The sequence below is a fragment of the Oncorhynchus mykiss genome, chromosome 22, assembly GCF_013265735.2.
Source record: "Oncorhynchus mykiss isolate Arlee chromosome 22, USDA_OmykA_1.1, whole genome shotgun sequence".
NCBI lineage: Eukaryota > Metazoa > Chordata > Actinopteri > Salmoniformes > Salmonidae > Oncorhynchus > Oncorhynchus mykiss.
Window position 1 is genome coordinate 47,413,072 of NC_048586.1, and position 12,785 is coordinate 47,425,856.

At 46.3% G+C, this 12,785-nt stretch overlaps 1 protein-coding gene across 1 annotated transcript in view; it reads left to right on the top strand.

Annotated features, from left to right (window-relative positions):
• The window catches only part of fn1a (fibronectin 1a), a 73,024-nt gene that overhangs the window by 6,651 nt on the left and 53,588 nt on the right, over window positions 1-12,785 (top strand). Inside the window, exons 7-12 of the mRNA XM_036959452.1 lie at window positions 383-604; window positions 1,403-1,585; window positions 2,303-2,479; window positions 5,867-6,022; window positions 6,253-6,381; window positions 7,418-7,561. Of these exons, the coding sequence (XP_036815347.1) occupies window positions 383-604; window positions 1,403-1,585; window positions 2,303-2,479; window positions 5,867-6,022; window positions 6,253-6,381; window positions 7,418-7,561 (1,011 nt within the window). The remainder of the gene's footprint in view (window positions 1-382; window positions 605-1,402; window positions 1,586-2,302; window positions 2,480-5,866; window positions 6,023-6,252; window positions 6,382-7,417; window positions 7,562-12,785) is intronic.

Sequence of the window (12,785 nt, forward strand, 5' to 3'; positions counted from 1 at the left end):
AGCCTCTACCAACATTTTAAAAGCGACAGATTCTCTTTTGGGATTTTTCCGGGGGATTTTTCCGGACACAGGATATCAATTGAACATTATAGGGTGGTGCTTAATCGGTTTCTGGGTAAACTGTCCCGTAAACTAGTCAAAGCAAATTAGTTAATCTACACTGTATTTAAACTTTTATGTTGACTGGAAACATGGTTCCTGTGTGTTGTGTGCTGTTTTAAATGTTCCCCCATTTTCTTTAGCAGGATCTCTTTTTGTACTTTTGTAGTGTGCACTACAAATGAGTCAACCCAAATCTAGTGCTATACATTTTTACAAACAATGTCACTGACTGAAAGTGTTCCACCCTCCCCCCCGTCCCCCCTCCCCCGTCCATTTCCAGGCACGGGGTCCCGTGTGATCACTAACATCCAGCCGGCTGTGTATCAGCCCCAGCCCCTTCCCCAGCCCGGCCTGGAGCCTCACCCCGGTCTAGCCCAGGAAGGGGCCTGCCAGATGGACGCGGGGGTGGCCTACGCCCTGGGGATGAGATGGATCAAGACCCAGGGAAGCAAACAGATGCTGTGTACCTGCCTGGGCAACGGGGTCAGCTGTGAGGAGTGGGGTACGTGTTCGTAGTCTTATTCATGTGAATTCATACCTGCATCTAATGGTTTAATTTTGGTCCATGCACCACAAGTTCTGAACAGTGGTTTTAATAACCTCTGAAAGGGAATTATTCATGCCAGGCCATTATTATTATTATTTTTAAAGCTACTGAGTAAGATTTCCATTTTTTTATTTTTTATTTATTCACATGGTAAATAAATTAGAAAGTTGATCTTGAAACTGTCAATGTCTCTGAGGTACTAAATACATGTATATATAGTTTGTTGGTTCAAGTTGATTTGAAACAATGAATACATTGGAAATATTACTGATCAAAGCTCTAACAATAAAAACAGGCAGCTTGTGTCAGTCAGCAATCTTTAGACATTGTTCTGGTTCTTTTCTGACATTGTTCTGGTTCTTTTCTGACATTGTTCTGGTTCTTTTCTGACATTGTTCTGGTTCTTTCTGACATTGTTCTGGTTCTTTTCTGACATTGTTCTGGTTCTTTTCTGACATTGTTCTGGTTCTTTCTGACATTGTTCTGGTTCTTTTCTGACATTGTTCTGGTTCTTTTCTGACATTGTTCTGGTTCTTTTCTGACATTGTTCTGGGTTCTTTTCTGACATTGTTCTGGTTCTTTTCTGACATTGTTCTGGGTTCTTTTCTGACATTGTTCTGGTTCTTTTCTGACATTGTTCTGGTTCTTTTCTGACATTGTTCTGGTTCTTTCTGACATTGTTCTGGGTTCTTTCTGACATTGTTCTGGGTTCTTTTCTGACATTGTTCTGATTCTATGTGTTTGTGTTTACAGAGGGCCCAGCCCCAGTGTACGGTGGGAACTCCAATGGTCAGCCCTGTGTGTTCCCCTTCACCTACATGGGGAAGACACACCACTCCTGTACCTCAGAGGGACGCCCCGACGGGCAGCTGTGGTGCTGTATTTCTTCTGACTGCGAGACAGAACAGAAATTCTCCTTCTGTACCAAGAAGAATGGTGAGATTTTGTCAAATATTTGATTTACAGCTTTATATATATATATATATATATATATATATATATATATATATATATATATATATATATATATATATATATATATATATATATATAATAGAGAGAGAGACTCTCTTTTCTGAACCTAAAAAAAAATAGTGAACAGAGTGGCAACACGAGTAGAGCAAGCGTTTCGGCTGATAAGCCTATGATCTGTGGGAGCTCAACACAAACACATGTTGACTGGTGATCTCAACCCTGAGCGTTTTCCAGCAGAGTCACTAGAATTCTAGCCAGCCAACATCATTTAACATCTGGCTTTTATTAGAATGGGACTTACTATCCAGGTTTCTTTGGGTAGTTTAACTTACTCATTGTCTGTATCCCCAATGGCACCCTATTCCCTTCATAGTGCACAACTTTTGACCAGGGGCCCATAGTGCACAACTTTTGACCAGGGCCCATAGTGCACAACTTTTGACCAGGGGCCCATAGTGCACAACTTTTGACCAGGGGCCCATAGTGCACAACTTTTGACCAGGGGCCCATAGTGCACAACTTTTGACCAGGGGCCCATAGTGCACAACTTTTGACCAGGGGCCCATAGTGCACAACTTTTGACCAGGGGCCCATAGTGCACAACTTTTGACCAGGGTCCTATCTAGGTAACATGATGTCATCTGGGACACGCCCTCATCGTGTCTGTTGTGTTTGCAGTGATGGTGACAACCAGAGGAGGAAACTCTAACGGTGCTCTGTGTCAGTTCCCCTTCCTCTACAATGGGAGAAACTACACCGACTGTACCGCGGACGGGCGCAGGGACGGCATGAAGTGGTGTGGAACCACCACCAACTATGACGGTGAACAGAGGTTTGGCTTCTGCCCCATGGCTGGTGAGTGCTGTGGTCTCGTTTCTCAGTTCTTTTTGCAAGACGACGTACAACGCGACGATCGTTATTGAAGCAGCCAGTGGTCGTCCCATCGCCTGTAGTCCCTGCAGTGTGACGATCCAGTCGGATGTAGCCGGTCTCTGCTGTTTGTCTAGACTTTAAAAAGGACAGATTTTGAGCTGTTAGTGGAAAGTGGCAACAACTCATCTCCTATATACTGCTGAAGTCAGACGTTTCCATACACCTCAGTCAAATACATTTAAACTCAGTTTTTCACAATTCCTGACATTTAATCCTAGTAATAATTCCCTTTCTTAGGTCAGTTAGGATCACCACTTTATTTTAAGAATGTAAAATGTCAGAATAATTGCAGAGAATAATTTATTTCAGCTTGTATTTCTTTCATCACATTCCCAGTGGGTCAGAAGTTAACATACACTCAATTAGTATTTGGTAGCATTGCCTTTGTGTCAAACGTTTCGGGTAGCCTTCCACAAGCTTCCCACAATAAGTTGGTGAATGTTGGCCCATTCCTCCAGACAGAGCTGGTGTAACTGAGTCAGGTTTGTAGGCCTCCTTGCTTGCACACGCTTTTTCAGTTATGCCCACACATTTTCTATAGGATTGAGGTCAGGGCTTTGTGATGGCCTCTCCAATACCTTGACTTTGTTGTCCTTAAGCCATTTTGCCACAACTTTGGAAGAATGCTTGGGGTCATTGTCCGTTTGGAAGACCCATTTGCGACCAAGCTTTAACTTCCTGACTGATGTCTTGAGATGTTGCTTCAATATATCCACATAATTTTCCTACCTCATGATGCCATCTATTTTGTGAAGTGCACCAGTCCCTCCTGCAGCAAAGCACCCCCACAACATGATGCTGCCACCCACGTACTTCACGGTTGGGATGGTGTTCTTCAGCTTGCAAGCCTCCCTCTTTTTCCTCCAAACATAACAATGGTCATTATGGCCATTATACCTGTTTCCTCCAGCATCTTCACAAGGTCCTTTGCTGTTGTTCTGGGATTGATTTGCACTTTTCACACCAAAGTACGTTCATCTATAGGAGACAGAACGCCTCTCCTTCCTGAGTGGTATGGCGGCTGCGTGGTCCCATGGTGTTTATACTTGCGTACTATTGTTTGTACAGATGAACGTGGTACCTTCAGGCGTTTGGAAATTGCTCCCAAGGATGAACCAGATTTGTGAAGGTCTACCATTTTTTTTAGGTATTGGCTGATTTTTTTTTATTTTCCCATGATGTCAAGCAAAGAGGCACTGAGTTTGAAGGTAGGCCTTGAAATACATCCACAGGTACACCTCCAATTGACTCAAATGATGTCAATTAGCCTATCAGAAGCTTCTAAAGCCATGACATCCTTTTCTGGAATATTCCAAGCTGTTTAAAGGCACAGTCAACTTAGTGTATGTAAACTTCTGACCCTACGGAATTGTGACACAGTGAATTATAAGTGAAATAATCTGTCTGTAAACAATTGCTGGAAAAATGACTTGTGTCATGTACAAAGTAGATGTCCTAACCGACTTGCAGAAACTATAGTTTGTTAACAAGAATTTTGTGGAGTGGTTGAAAAATGAGTTTTAATGACTCCAACCTAAGTGTATGTAAACTTCCAACTTCAACTGTATATACTGTATTCTATTCTACTGTATTTTAGTCTGTGCCGCTCTGACATCGCTCGTCCATATATTTATATATTCTTCAGTCCTTTACTTAGATTTGTGTGTATTAGGTATTTGTTGCGAAGTTGTTAGATATTACTTGTTAGATATTGCTACAATGTCGGGATCTAGAAGCACAAGCATTTCGCTACACCCGCAATAACATCTGCTAAACACGTGTACGTGACCAATACAGTTTGAATTTAATAGTTTTTTGCCTAGTGGTTAAGAGCATTGGACCAGTGACCTAAAGGTCGTTGGTTCAAAATTCCAGAGACGACTAGGTGAAAAAGTCTGTCGACGTGCCCTCGAGCAAGGCACTTAACAGACACGCTGGTTAAATTAAGGCAGGGGTGGAGGGAACCATGTGTTGTGTATTTTTTTTAAATTTACAGTAGATGCTCGCCTTTTTAAATCAAATCAGTGTTTTTAAAATGCCATCTGTTGTCTTAGAACACAAAAGGGTTCTGCCTTTTAAACAAACACATTTTGAAAATGCTAATGATATGTCTGAGGCCATTGGAGCAGTGTGGGAGGTTCACTCTACTTCTCTGCTCTCCCTCTTTAACATGGCCTCAATCTCTGCCTTCTATTTGTTCCTTTGGGGATTTTTTACACAATCAGTCAATCTCTCTTTGGCTGAATGGGTCAGTGGTAAATTCACACGCCTGTTGAAAGTACTGACCAGTTATTGAGTTTAAGTGCAGTCATTAGGCGACTGGGTAAATTACCATGAGAAAGGGTACTGTTTGGCCTGTAAAGAGTTAATGGTGATTCTTATCACTGTTTTTAGCCTCACAGCTGGGCTGAAGGGGCCCCATGCAGACCTAGCGGAGACCCAGAGCCTGGGCTCCCACGCCAGAGCCAGAATTCCAGGCCTAGAGCCCAGACCACCAGAACCAGAGTAATGAAACCTGACCCAGAGCCTAGACCCAGAGAGAGGGAGAGACTCCCAGAGCCTAGACCCAGAGAGAGGGAGAGACTCCCAGAGCCTAGACCCAGAGAGAGGGAGAGACTCCCAGAGCCTAGACCCAGAGAGAGGGAGAGACTCCCAGAGCCTAGTCCCAAAGAGAGGGAGGGACTCCCAGAGCCTAGACCCAGAGGGAGGGAGAGACTCCCAGAGCCTAGACCCAGAGGGAGGGAGAGACTCCCAGAGCCTAGACCCAGAGGGAGGGAGAGACTCCCAGAGCCTAGACCGGGAGAGACTCCCAGAGCCTAGACCGGGAGAGACTCCCAGAGCCTAGACCCAGAGAGAGGGAGAGACTCCCAGAGCCCAGAGGCGGGCCAGAGAGAGGGAGAGACTCCCAGAGGCTGGCCAGAGGCCACCGTGTTTCTTCCTGAAAGAGACTACAGAGAGAGACTCTCTTCACTGCCTGTCTGGTCTCCAGGGCAGACAGCTGCAGTCAGCCTCGTCAACACCTCCACAGTCTACACTGCACCCCTTTCTCTGTCGCCAACTCTCTCCACACACAGACCTCCTATCTGTATCTCGTTCAATTAGGAAGACCGGCCCCCACAGAGACCTTATATGTGTAGATAACCCTTCAGAGGATTATTATGTTAAGAACATCTGTTTGTCGTTCAACTTTTAAAAGTTTAATTTGACCTACTGCTCCAGGAGTTCTATATGTTCTGAGATCTAACATTCTAGAAGTTTTAAACATTCTATCTTCTGAATTCTAACTTCTAAGTTACTCTGTCCTCTTAGCTCACGAGGAGGTGTGTACGACCAGCGAGGGTGTGATGTACCGTGTGGGAGACCAGTGGGATAAACGCCACGACGTCCTGGGACACATGATGCGCTGTACCTGCGTTGGGAACGGTCGTGGAGAGTGGAGCTGTATCGCTTACTCCCAGCTCAAAGGTAATAAAAATGGGATTTTAAATACATTTTTACAGCTCCTTTCTAATACACATGAAAGTAGGTGAGAGGTCATACATACCACATAGAACGTGTGATGTACAGCCGGGCCTCATTCTCTTCCTTCCCTTTGACCCTAACACTTTGATGTTCTCAGATCTGTAAAGGTGGAAGCGGTAGGGAGAGAATTGGGAGCAGCTGTTTTTGACGTTGTGTAATTCTTCCTGTCACAGATCAGTGTATTGTGGACGGGTTGACCCATGAGGTGAATCAGACCTTCACTAAACTTCATGAAGAGGGCTACATGATGAACTGTACCTGTTTCGGACAGGGCCGTGGGCGCTGGAAGTGTGACGCCATTGGTGAGTTTATAGTTCGTACAAACCTAGCATATTTTTTTTTATGGGGAAAGCTATTCATTTGTGGCAGTATCAATCCTTCCTGTGCTATTCTAGCCTGGTTCCCATATCTGTTTGTGTTTTGTCTTGACAACTCCTATTCTAGCCTGGTCCTATATCTGTTTGTGTTTTGTCTTGACAACTCCTATTCTAGCCTGGTTCCCATATCTGTTTGTGTTTTGTCTTGACAACTCCTATTCTAGCCTGGTTCCCATATCTGTTTGTGTTTTGTCTTGACAACTCCTATTCTAGCCTGGTTCCCATATCTGTTTGTGTTTTGTCTTGACAACTCCTATTCTAGCCTGGTTCCCATATCTGTTTGTGTTTTGTCTTGACAACTCCTATTCTAGCCTAGTTCCCATATCTGTTTGTGTTTTGTCTTGACAACTCCTATTCTAGCCTGGTTCCCATATCTGTTTGTGTTTTGTCTTGACAACTCCTATTCTAGCCTGGTTCCCATATCTGTTTGTGTTTTGTCTTGACAACTCCTATTCTAGCCTGGTTCCCATATCTGTTTGTGTTTTGTCTTGACAACTCCTATTCTAGCCTGGTTCCCATATCTGTTTGTGTTTTGTCTTACTAACTCCTATTCTAGCCTGGTTCCCATATCTGTTTGTGTTTTGTCTTACTAACTCCTATTCTAGCCTGGTTCCCATATCTGTTTGTGTTTTGTCTTACTAACTCCTATTCTAGCCTGGTTCCCATATCTGTTTGTGTTTTGTCTTACTAACTCCTATTCTAGCCTGGTTCCCCTATCTGTTTGTGTTTTGTCTTACTAACTCCTATTCTAGCCTGGTTCCCATATCTGTTTGTGTTTTGTCTTACTAACTCCTATTCTAGCCTGGTTCCCATATCTGTTTGTGTTTTGTCTTACTAACTCCTCTAGGTCGTTGTCACGCCAACACACCATAAACAGAACACCCCGGTGGAGAGTAGTTCACTACATAGGCTGTCATGTTGGACACACCCTAAATCTCACCGTTTTAATATCTGTTCTCAGACCAGTGCCAGGAGCCAGAGACCAGGGTGTTCTATCAGATCGGCCAATCATGGGACAAGCTGATCCACAGCGTCATGTACAAGTGTTATTGCTATGGCAACGGTATCGGCGAGCTCAGCTGCGAGCCCCAACAGTCTTTCCCAGGTAAGAAGTCAACCTCGCTAAGCCCCGATCTATAGTGGTCACAATACCACGCTATACTATTGGAAAATGTTCTGTGTGTGGGTACGTTCAACCATCTTTCCCTGGTAATAACTAATATCACTAGCTAGGCGTGGTCACTACTGCTGAGCGATTTTAAGCGAAATGTAGTTTATTCAACTTTTTTATTTTATTTTTTTAATTAACCTTTTAACTAACCAATGCGCGGTTTTCTCTAGAGAGAAATCAAATCATTCACGAGATAAATTAAGTCAAGAACGGAGACGGATAGCATGCACACGGACTATGAGAGAGAGGAATGTACACCACACAGCGATGAGGGACAGAGACAGTTGGTGAGGTAGCTCTACCCCGTTGACAGTAGTAGTAGTTGGTCATAAGCAGTCCTGAAAGTATGCCTTATGTACTTTTGAAGAACTAGTCAAATGATTTATATGTGGTGCAGCATATTTAAGCAGCTAGCTAACGGTGGCCTAGCTAACGGTGGCCTAGCTAACGGTGGCCTAGCTAACGGTGGCCTAGCTAACGGTGGCCTAGCTAACGGTGGCCTAGCTAACGGTGGCCTAGCTAACGGTGGCCTAGCTAACGGTGGCCTAGCTAACGGTGGCCTAGCTAACGGTGGCCTAGCTAACAGTAGCCTAGCTACATAGGATGACTCAATAGCTTAGCTAGCTGCTTAAATATGCTGCACCACAGATAAATCAGAGTCGAATGGAAATTAAATAATGCATTTAATGTGCTTGTTTTTTTTTTTTTGTGTGGTTTTTTTTTTCATAACCGAACCGACCTCAAAATATAGCATGACTGGCTCAGCACTGTGTCGTCGGTAGGATGGTCACAAGACTACTACTGTATGTTGTTGGTGTGGTTTGTTTTCTGTTGAAATATGTTGTTACAACTATATAACTTCCCTGTGGTGGGCTGGAGGAGGAGGCCCTGACTCCACTAGAAATGTCAAATCAAATTGGGTTGGATGCAATACTCTGTGTGGCCCTTCATGGTAAGGTCTTGGTGATTAATCTTCCTGGAACGTCTGTTCTTCAGGGTTTCCACTACGTACTGATCTAGGATCAGTTTTCCCTCCTTCAATCCCATCCTTAACCATTAGTGGGGGGAAATGCAAAAAAAATGACCCAAGATCATCATCTAGGGGCAACTTCACCCTACAACCAATATCTGTTTCTTCCCTCCACTGTTACCCTTCGTGCCCATGTGACAGGAAAAACCTCGCTGCATTTCTGATCTGTGCTTTCTCTCCACAGCGCGCTGTCACGCTTGTAATTTAGCAGAAAATAAACAATCTAATTCAATTATCCTGCTTCAGTCATTAAACCCTGTTTGTTTGGGACTTTGTTCACAACTTTGAAGTGGAGGGCAGAGCGAGGGGGATGCTGGCACTCGTTGGTATAGCCGCCATCTCCTCCTTTTTTTCTCAGGCCTTTGTTGTTAGTTGGTGTTGAGGTGTGGGTGGAGGTGGTGGATATGCCAACTTGTGCAAGCCTCCCCCTCTTCTCTCTGCCCTCCACTTCAAAGTCAAGTTGTGAACAAAGTGGGGGGGCAGGCAGGTTTAAGACTCTGAAGCAGGATAGTTTAATCAAATTAATAGTTTAATTTGTTTGTTTTTCTGCAACAAAAAAAAGTGTGACGGGGCATTGTGGAGAGAAAGCACAGATCAGAGATACAACGAGTTTTCCTCTCTCCACCTCGCTCCTCTTCTTCTCCTCCCTCCTCTCCTCTCCCCTCCTCCCTCCTCTCCTCCCTCCTCCACCACCACCTCTCTCTACCTCGCTCCTCTTCTTCTCCTCCCTCCTCCACCACCACCTCTCTCTACCTCGCTCCTCTTCTTCTCCCTCCTCTCCTCTCCTCTCCCCTCCTCCCTCCTCTCCTCCCTCCTCCACCACCACCTCTCTCCACCTCGCTCCTCTTCTTCTCCCTCCTCTCCTCTCCTCTCCCCTCCTCCCTCCTCTCCTCCCTCCTCCACCACCACCTCTCTCTACCTCGCTCCTCTTCTTCTCCTCCCTCCTCCACCACCACCTCTCTCTACCTCGCTCCTCTTCTCCTCCTCGCTCCTCTTCTCCTCCCTCACTCCTCTCTCCACCTCCCTCCCTCCTCTCTTCTCTTCTCCTCCCTCCCTCCTCTCTCCACCTCCCTCCCTCCTCTCTTCTCTTCTCCTCTCCTCCCTCCTCCACCACCACCACCTCTCTCCACCTCCCTCCTCTTCTCCTCCTCTCCTCCCTCCTCCACCACCACCTCTCTTCTCCTCCCTCCCTCCTCTCTTCTCCTCCCTCCCTCCTCTCTTCTCCTCCCTCCCTCCTCTCTTCTTCTCCCTCCCTCCTTACCTCTCCTCCCTTATCCACCACCACCTCTCTCCACCTCTCTCCTCTTCTCCTCCCTCCTCTCTTCTCCTCCCTCCTCCACCACCACCTCTCTCCACCTCGCTCCTCTTCTTCTCCTCCCTCCTCCACCACCTCTCTCCACCTCTCTCCACCTCGCTCCTCTTCTCTCCCCCCTTCCTACTCTCTTCTCCTCTCCTCCCTCCACCACCACCACCACCTCTTCTCCACCTCCCTCCTCTCTTCTCCTCCCTCCTCCACCTCCCTCCTCTCTTCTCTTCTCCTCTCTCCACCTCCTCCCTCCTCCACCACCTCTCTCCACCTCCCTCCTCTTCTCCACCACCTCTCTTTTCTTCTCTCTCCACCTCCCTCCCTCCCTCCTCCACCACATCTCTCCCCCTCCCTCCCTCCCTCCCTCTCCTCCCTCCTTCACCACACTCTCTCCCCCTCCCTCCCTCCTCTCCTCCCTCCCTCCCTCCTCTCCTCCCTCCTCCACCACCACCTCTCTCCACCTCCCTCCTCTTCTTCTCCTCCCTCCCTCCTCTCCTCCCTCCTCCACCACCACCTCTCTCCACCTCCCTCCTCTTCTTCTCCTCCCTCCTCTCTTCTCCTTTCCTCCCTCCTCCTCCACCACCACCTCTCCTCTCACCTCCCTCCTCTCTTCTCCTTTCCTCTCACCTCCCTCCCTCCTCTCTTCTCCTTTCCTCTCACCTCCCTCCCTCCTCTCCTCTCCTCTCAGGTCTTTTGTTGTTAGTTGGTGTGTAGAGCTGGCTCCTCCAGTGGTGCTGACTGATGTTTAGTCCTCTCATGTCCTTGGAAAACCATTAACACTTTGTCTCTGTTGCCACCTCTTCTTTGTTTTATGACTCAGCCCTTTACTGGGAACAAGCTCAATGTTGAGAGATGTTTACAGAAGCCGTCTGTTTTTCTAGCAGTCGTTTGAACCCCTGTCTCCTCTCATTTCTCTGGCACATTTTACTGTAGAGGTGCTCAGGACAGGGTTTCTACCATCATGAAAATCCTTGGAATTGTAATGGAATTTTAAAGGAATTTTAAAGGCCTGGAAAAGTGTAGGAAAAGTAATGAGAATTGATTTATGTAATTTTATTTAGGCACAGTTTAAAAATATATATATATTTTATCAATCAAATAAAATGGAAATATCAGCCAGGATCAGAATGAAAAGTGAGTCTGTGTTTGTGCGCTTCACCTGCGTGGTGTGAGTGTTCAAGTAGAGCGAGACTGTCGGACATTACAGCAGCAGGTTGGCCTAGCCTATAAAATATGATAGAAATCAGATTAACTAGGTAGCCAATTGAAAACATATCTTGTACCCCTCTAGTTAACCAACTTGCGAATAAGGCCATAGAATGGGGCTCCAATCTGTGGGGCTCCAATCTGTGGGGCTCCAATCTGTGGGGCTCCAATCTATGGGGCTACAATCTGTGGGGCTACAATCTGTGGGGCTCCAATCTGTGGGGCTCCAATCTGTGGGGCTCCAATCTGTGGGGCTCCAATCTGTGGGGCTCCAATCTGTGGGGCTGCAATCTGTGGGGCTGCAATCTGTGGGGCTCCAATCTGTGGGGCTCCAATCTGTGGGGCTCCAATCTATGGGACTCCAATCTATGGGACTCCAATCTATGGGACTCCAATCTATGGGGCTCCAATCTATGGGACTCCAATCTATGGGGCTCCAATCTATGGGGCTCCAATCTATGGGACTCCAATCTATGGGACTCCAATCTATGGGGCTCCAATCTATGGGGCTCCAATGTCTGGGGCTCCAATCTGTGGGACATTGCAACCAAATAGATGCTAATCAGCCTGCAACGTAAACATTTCTAAGATAACTATGACTAAACTAAAAAAGGTACATTTTCCTAAAAATGTGTGGGCTTGCTTCAGCTGAATAAAACGTATTTGTAGCCTACCATAGCTGTTTGATATTTTGATTTTTATTATATATGAGTGAACAAATGATTTCAAATAGCATAAAACGTATTTGGTTGTAGTGTTGCAACCTCAAGGGTGGGCGACCACCCTCCAGGAGAGGGTACCGGGTGGGCGACCACCCTCCAGGAGAGGGTACCGGGTGGGCGACCACCCTCTAGGAGAGGGTACCGGGTGGGCGACCACCCTCCAGGAGAGGGTACCGGGTGGGCGACCACCCTCCAGGAGAGGGTACCGGGTGGGCGACCACCCTCCAGGAGAGGGTACCGGGTGGGCGACCACCCTCCAGGAGAGGGTACCGGGTGGGCGACCACCCTCCAGGAGAGGGTACCGGGTGGGCGACCACCCTCCAGGAGAGCTTACTGGCTGTGCAGGCTTTTATTCCAGTCCCCTTCTAACAAACCACATTCACAAATGAGCTGCTCAACCAGACCTTGATAAACTGGCCCTGATGTGTTGGAGCAAAATAACTGCACACTCAGCAGCTCTCCAGGCGGAGGGTTGACCACATGTTTTATACAAATACCTAAAAGGTATTTCGCTTTGTGGGTTGAATTGAATTTATTTTTGGGCAACAGACATCTACAACAAAATGCACAATGTGGACCCAGAGAGATACCACTTCAAACTATTCATTGTAAACACTTGTTTTCCAAACTGATCCTTGATGGTAAAACCAAGAACAAGCGTCATGATTTAAAAAACAAAGACAGAATTACAAAACAACCATAAATGCATTCATTTTATATTGACATCCTAACAAAGTGGCACTGTTCACTGCTCTTCTCCCTAACCTTTTAAAACAATCAACCGTATTAATTTCACATCATACCGATCCTTCAAATCCAATACACCTGACCAGCAGTAAGGGGTCGCAAAGAGGAAATCACTCTACTTAAGTGCATTGCTCAACGAGTAACGAC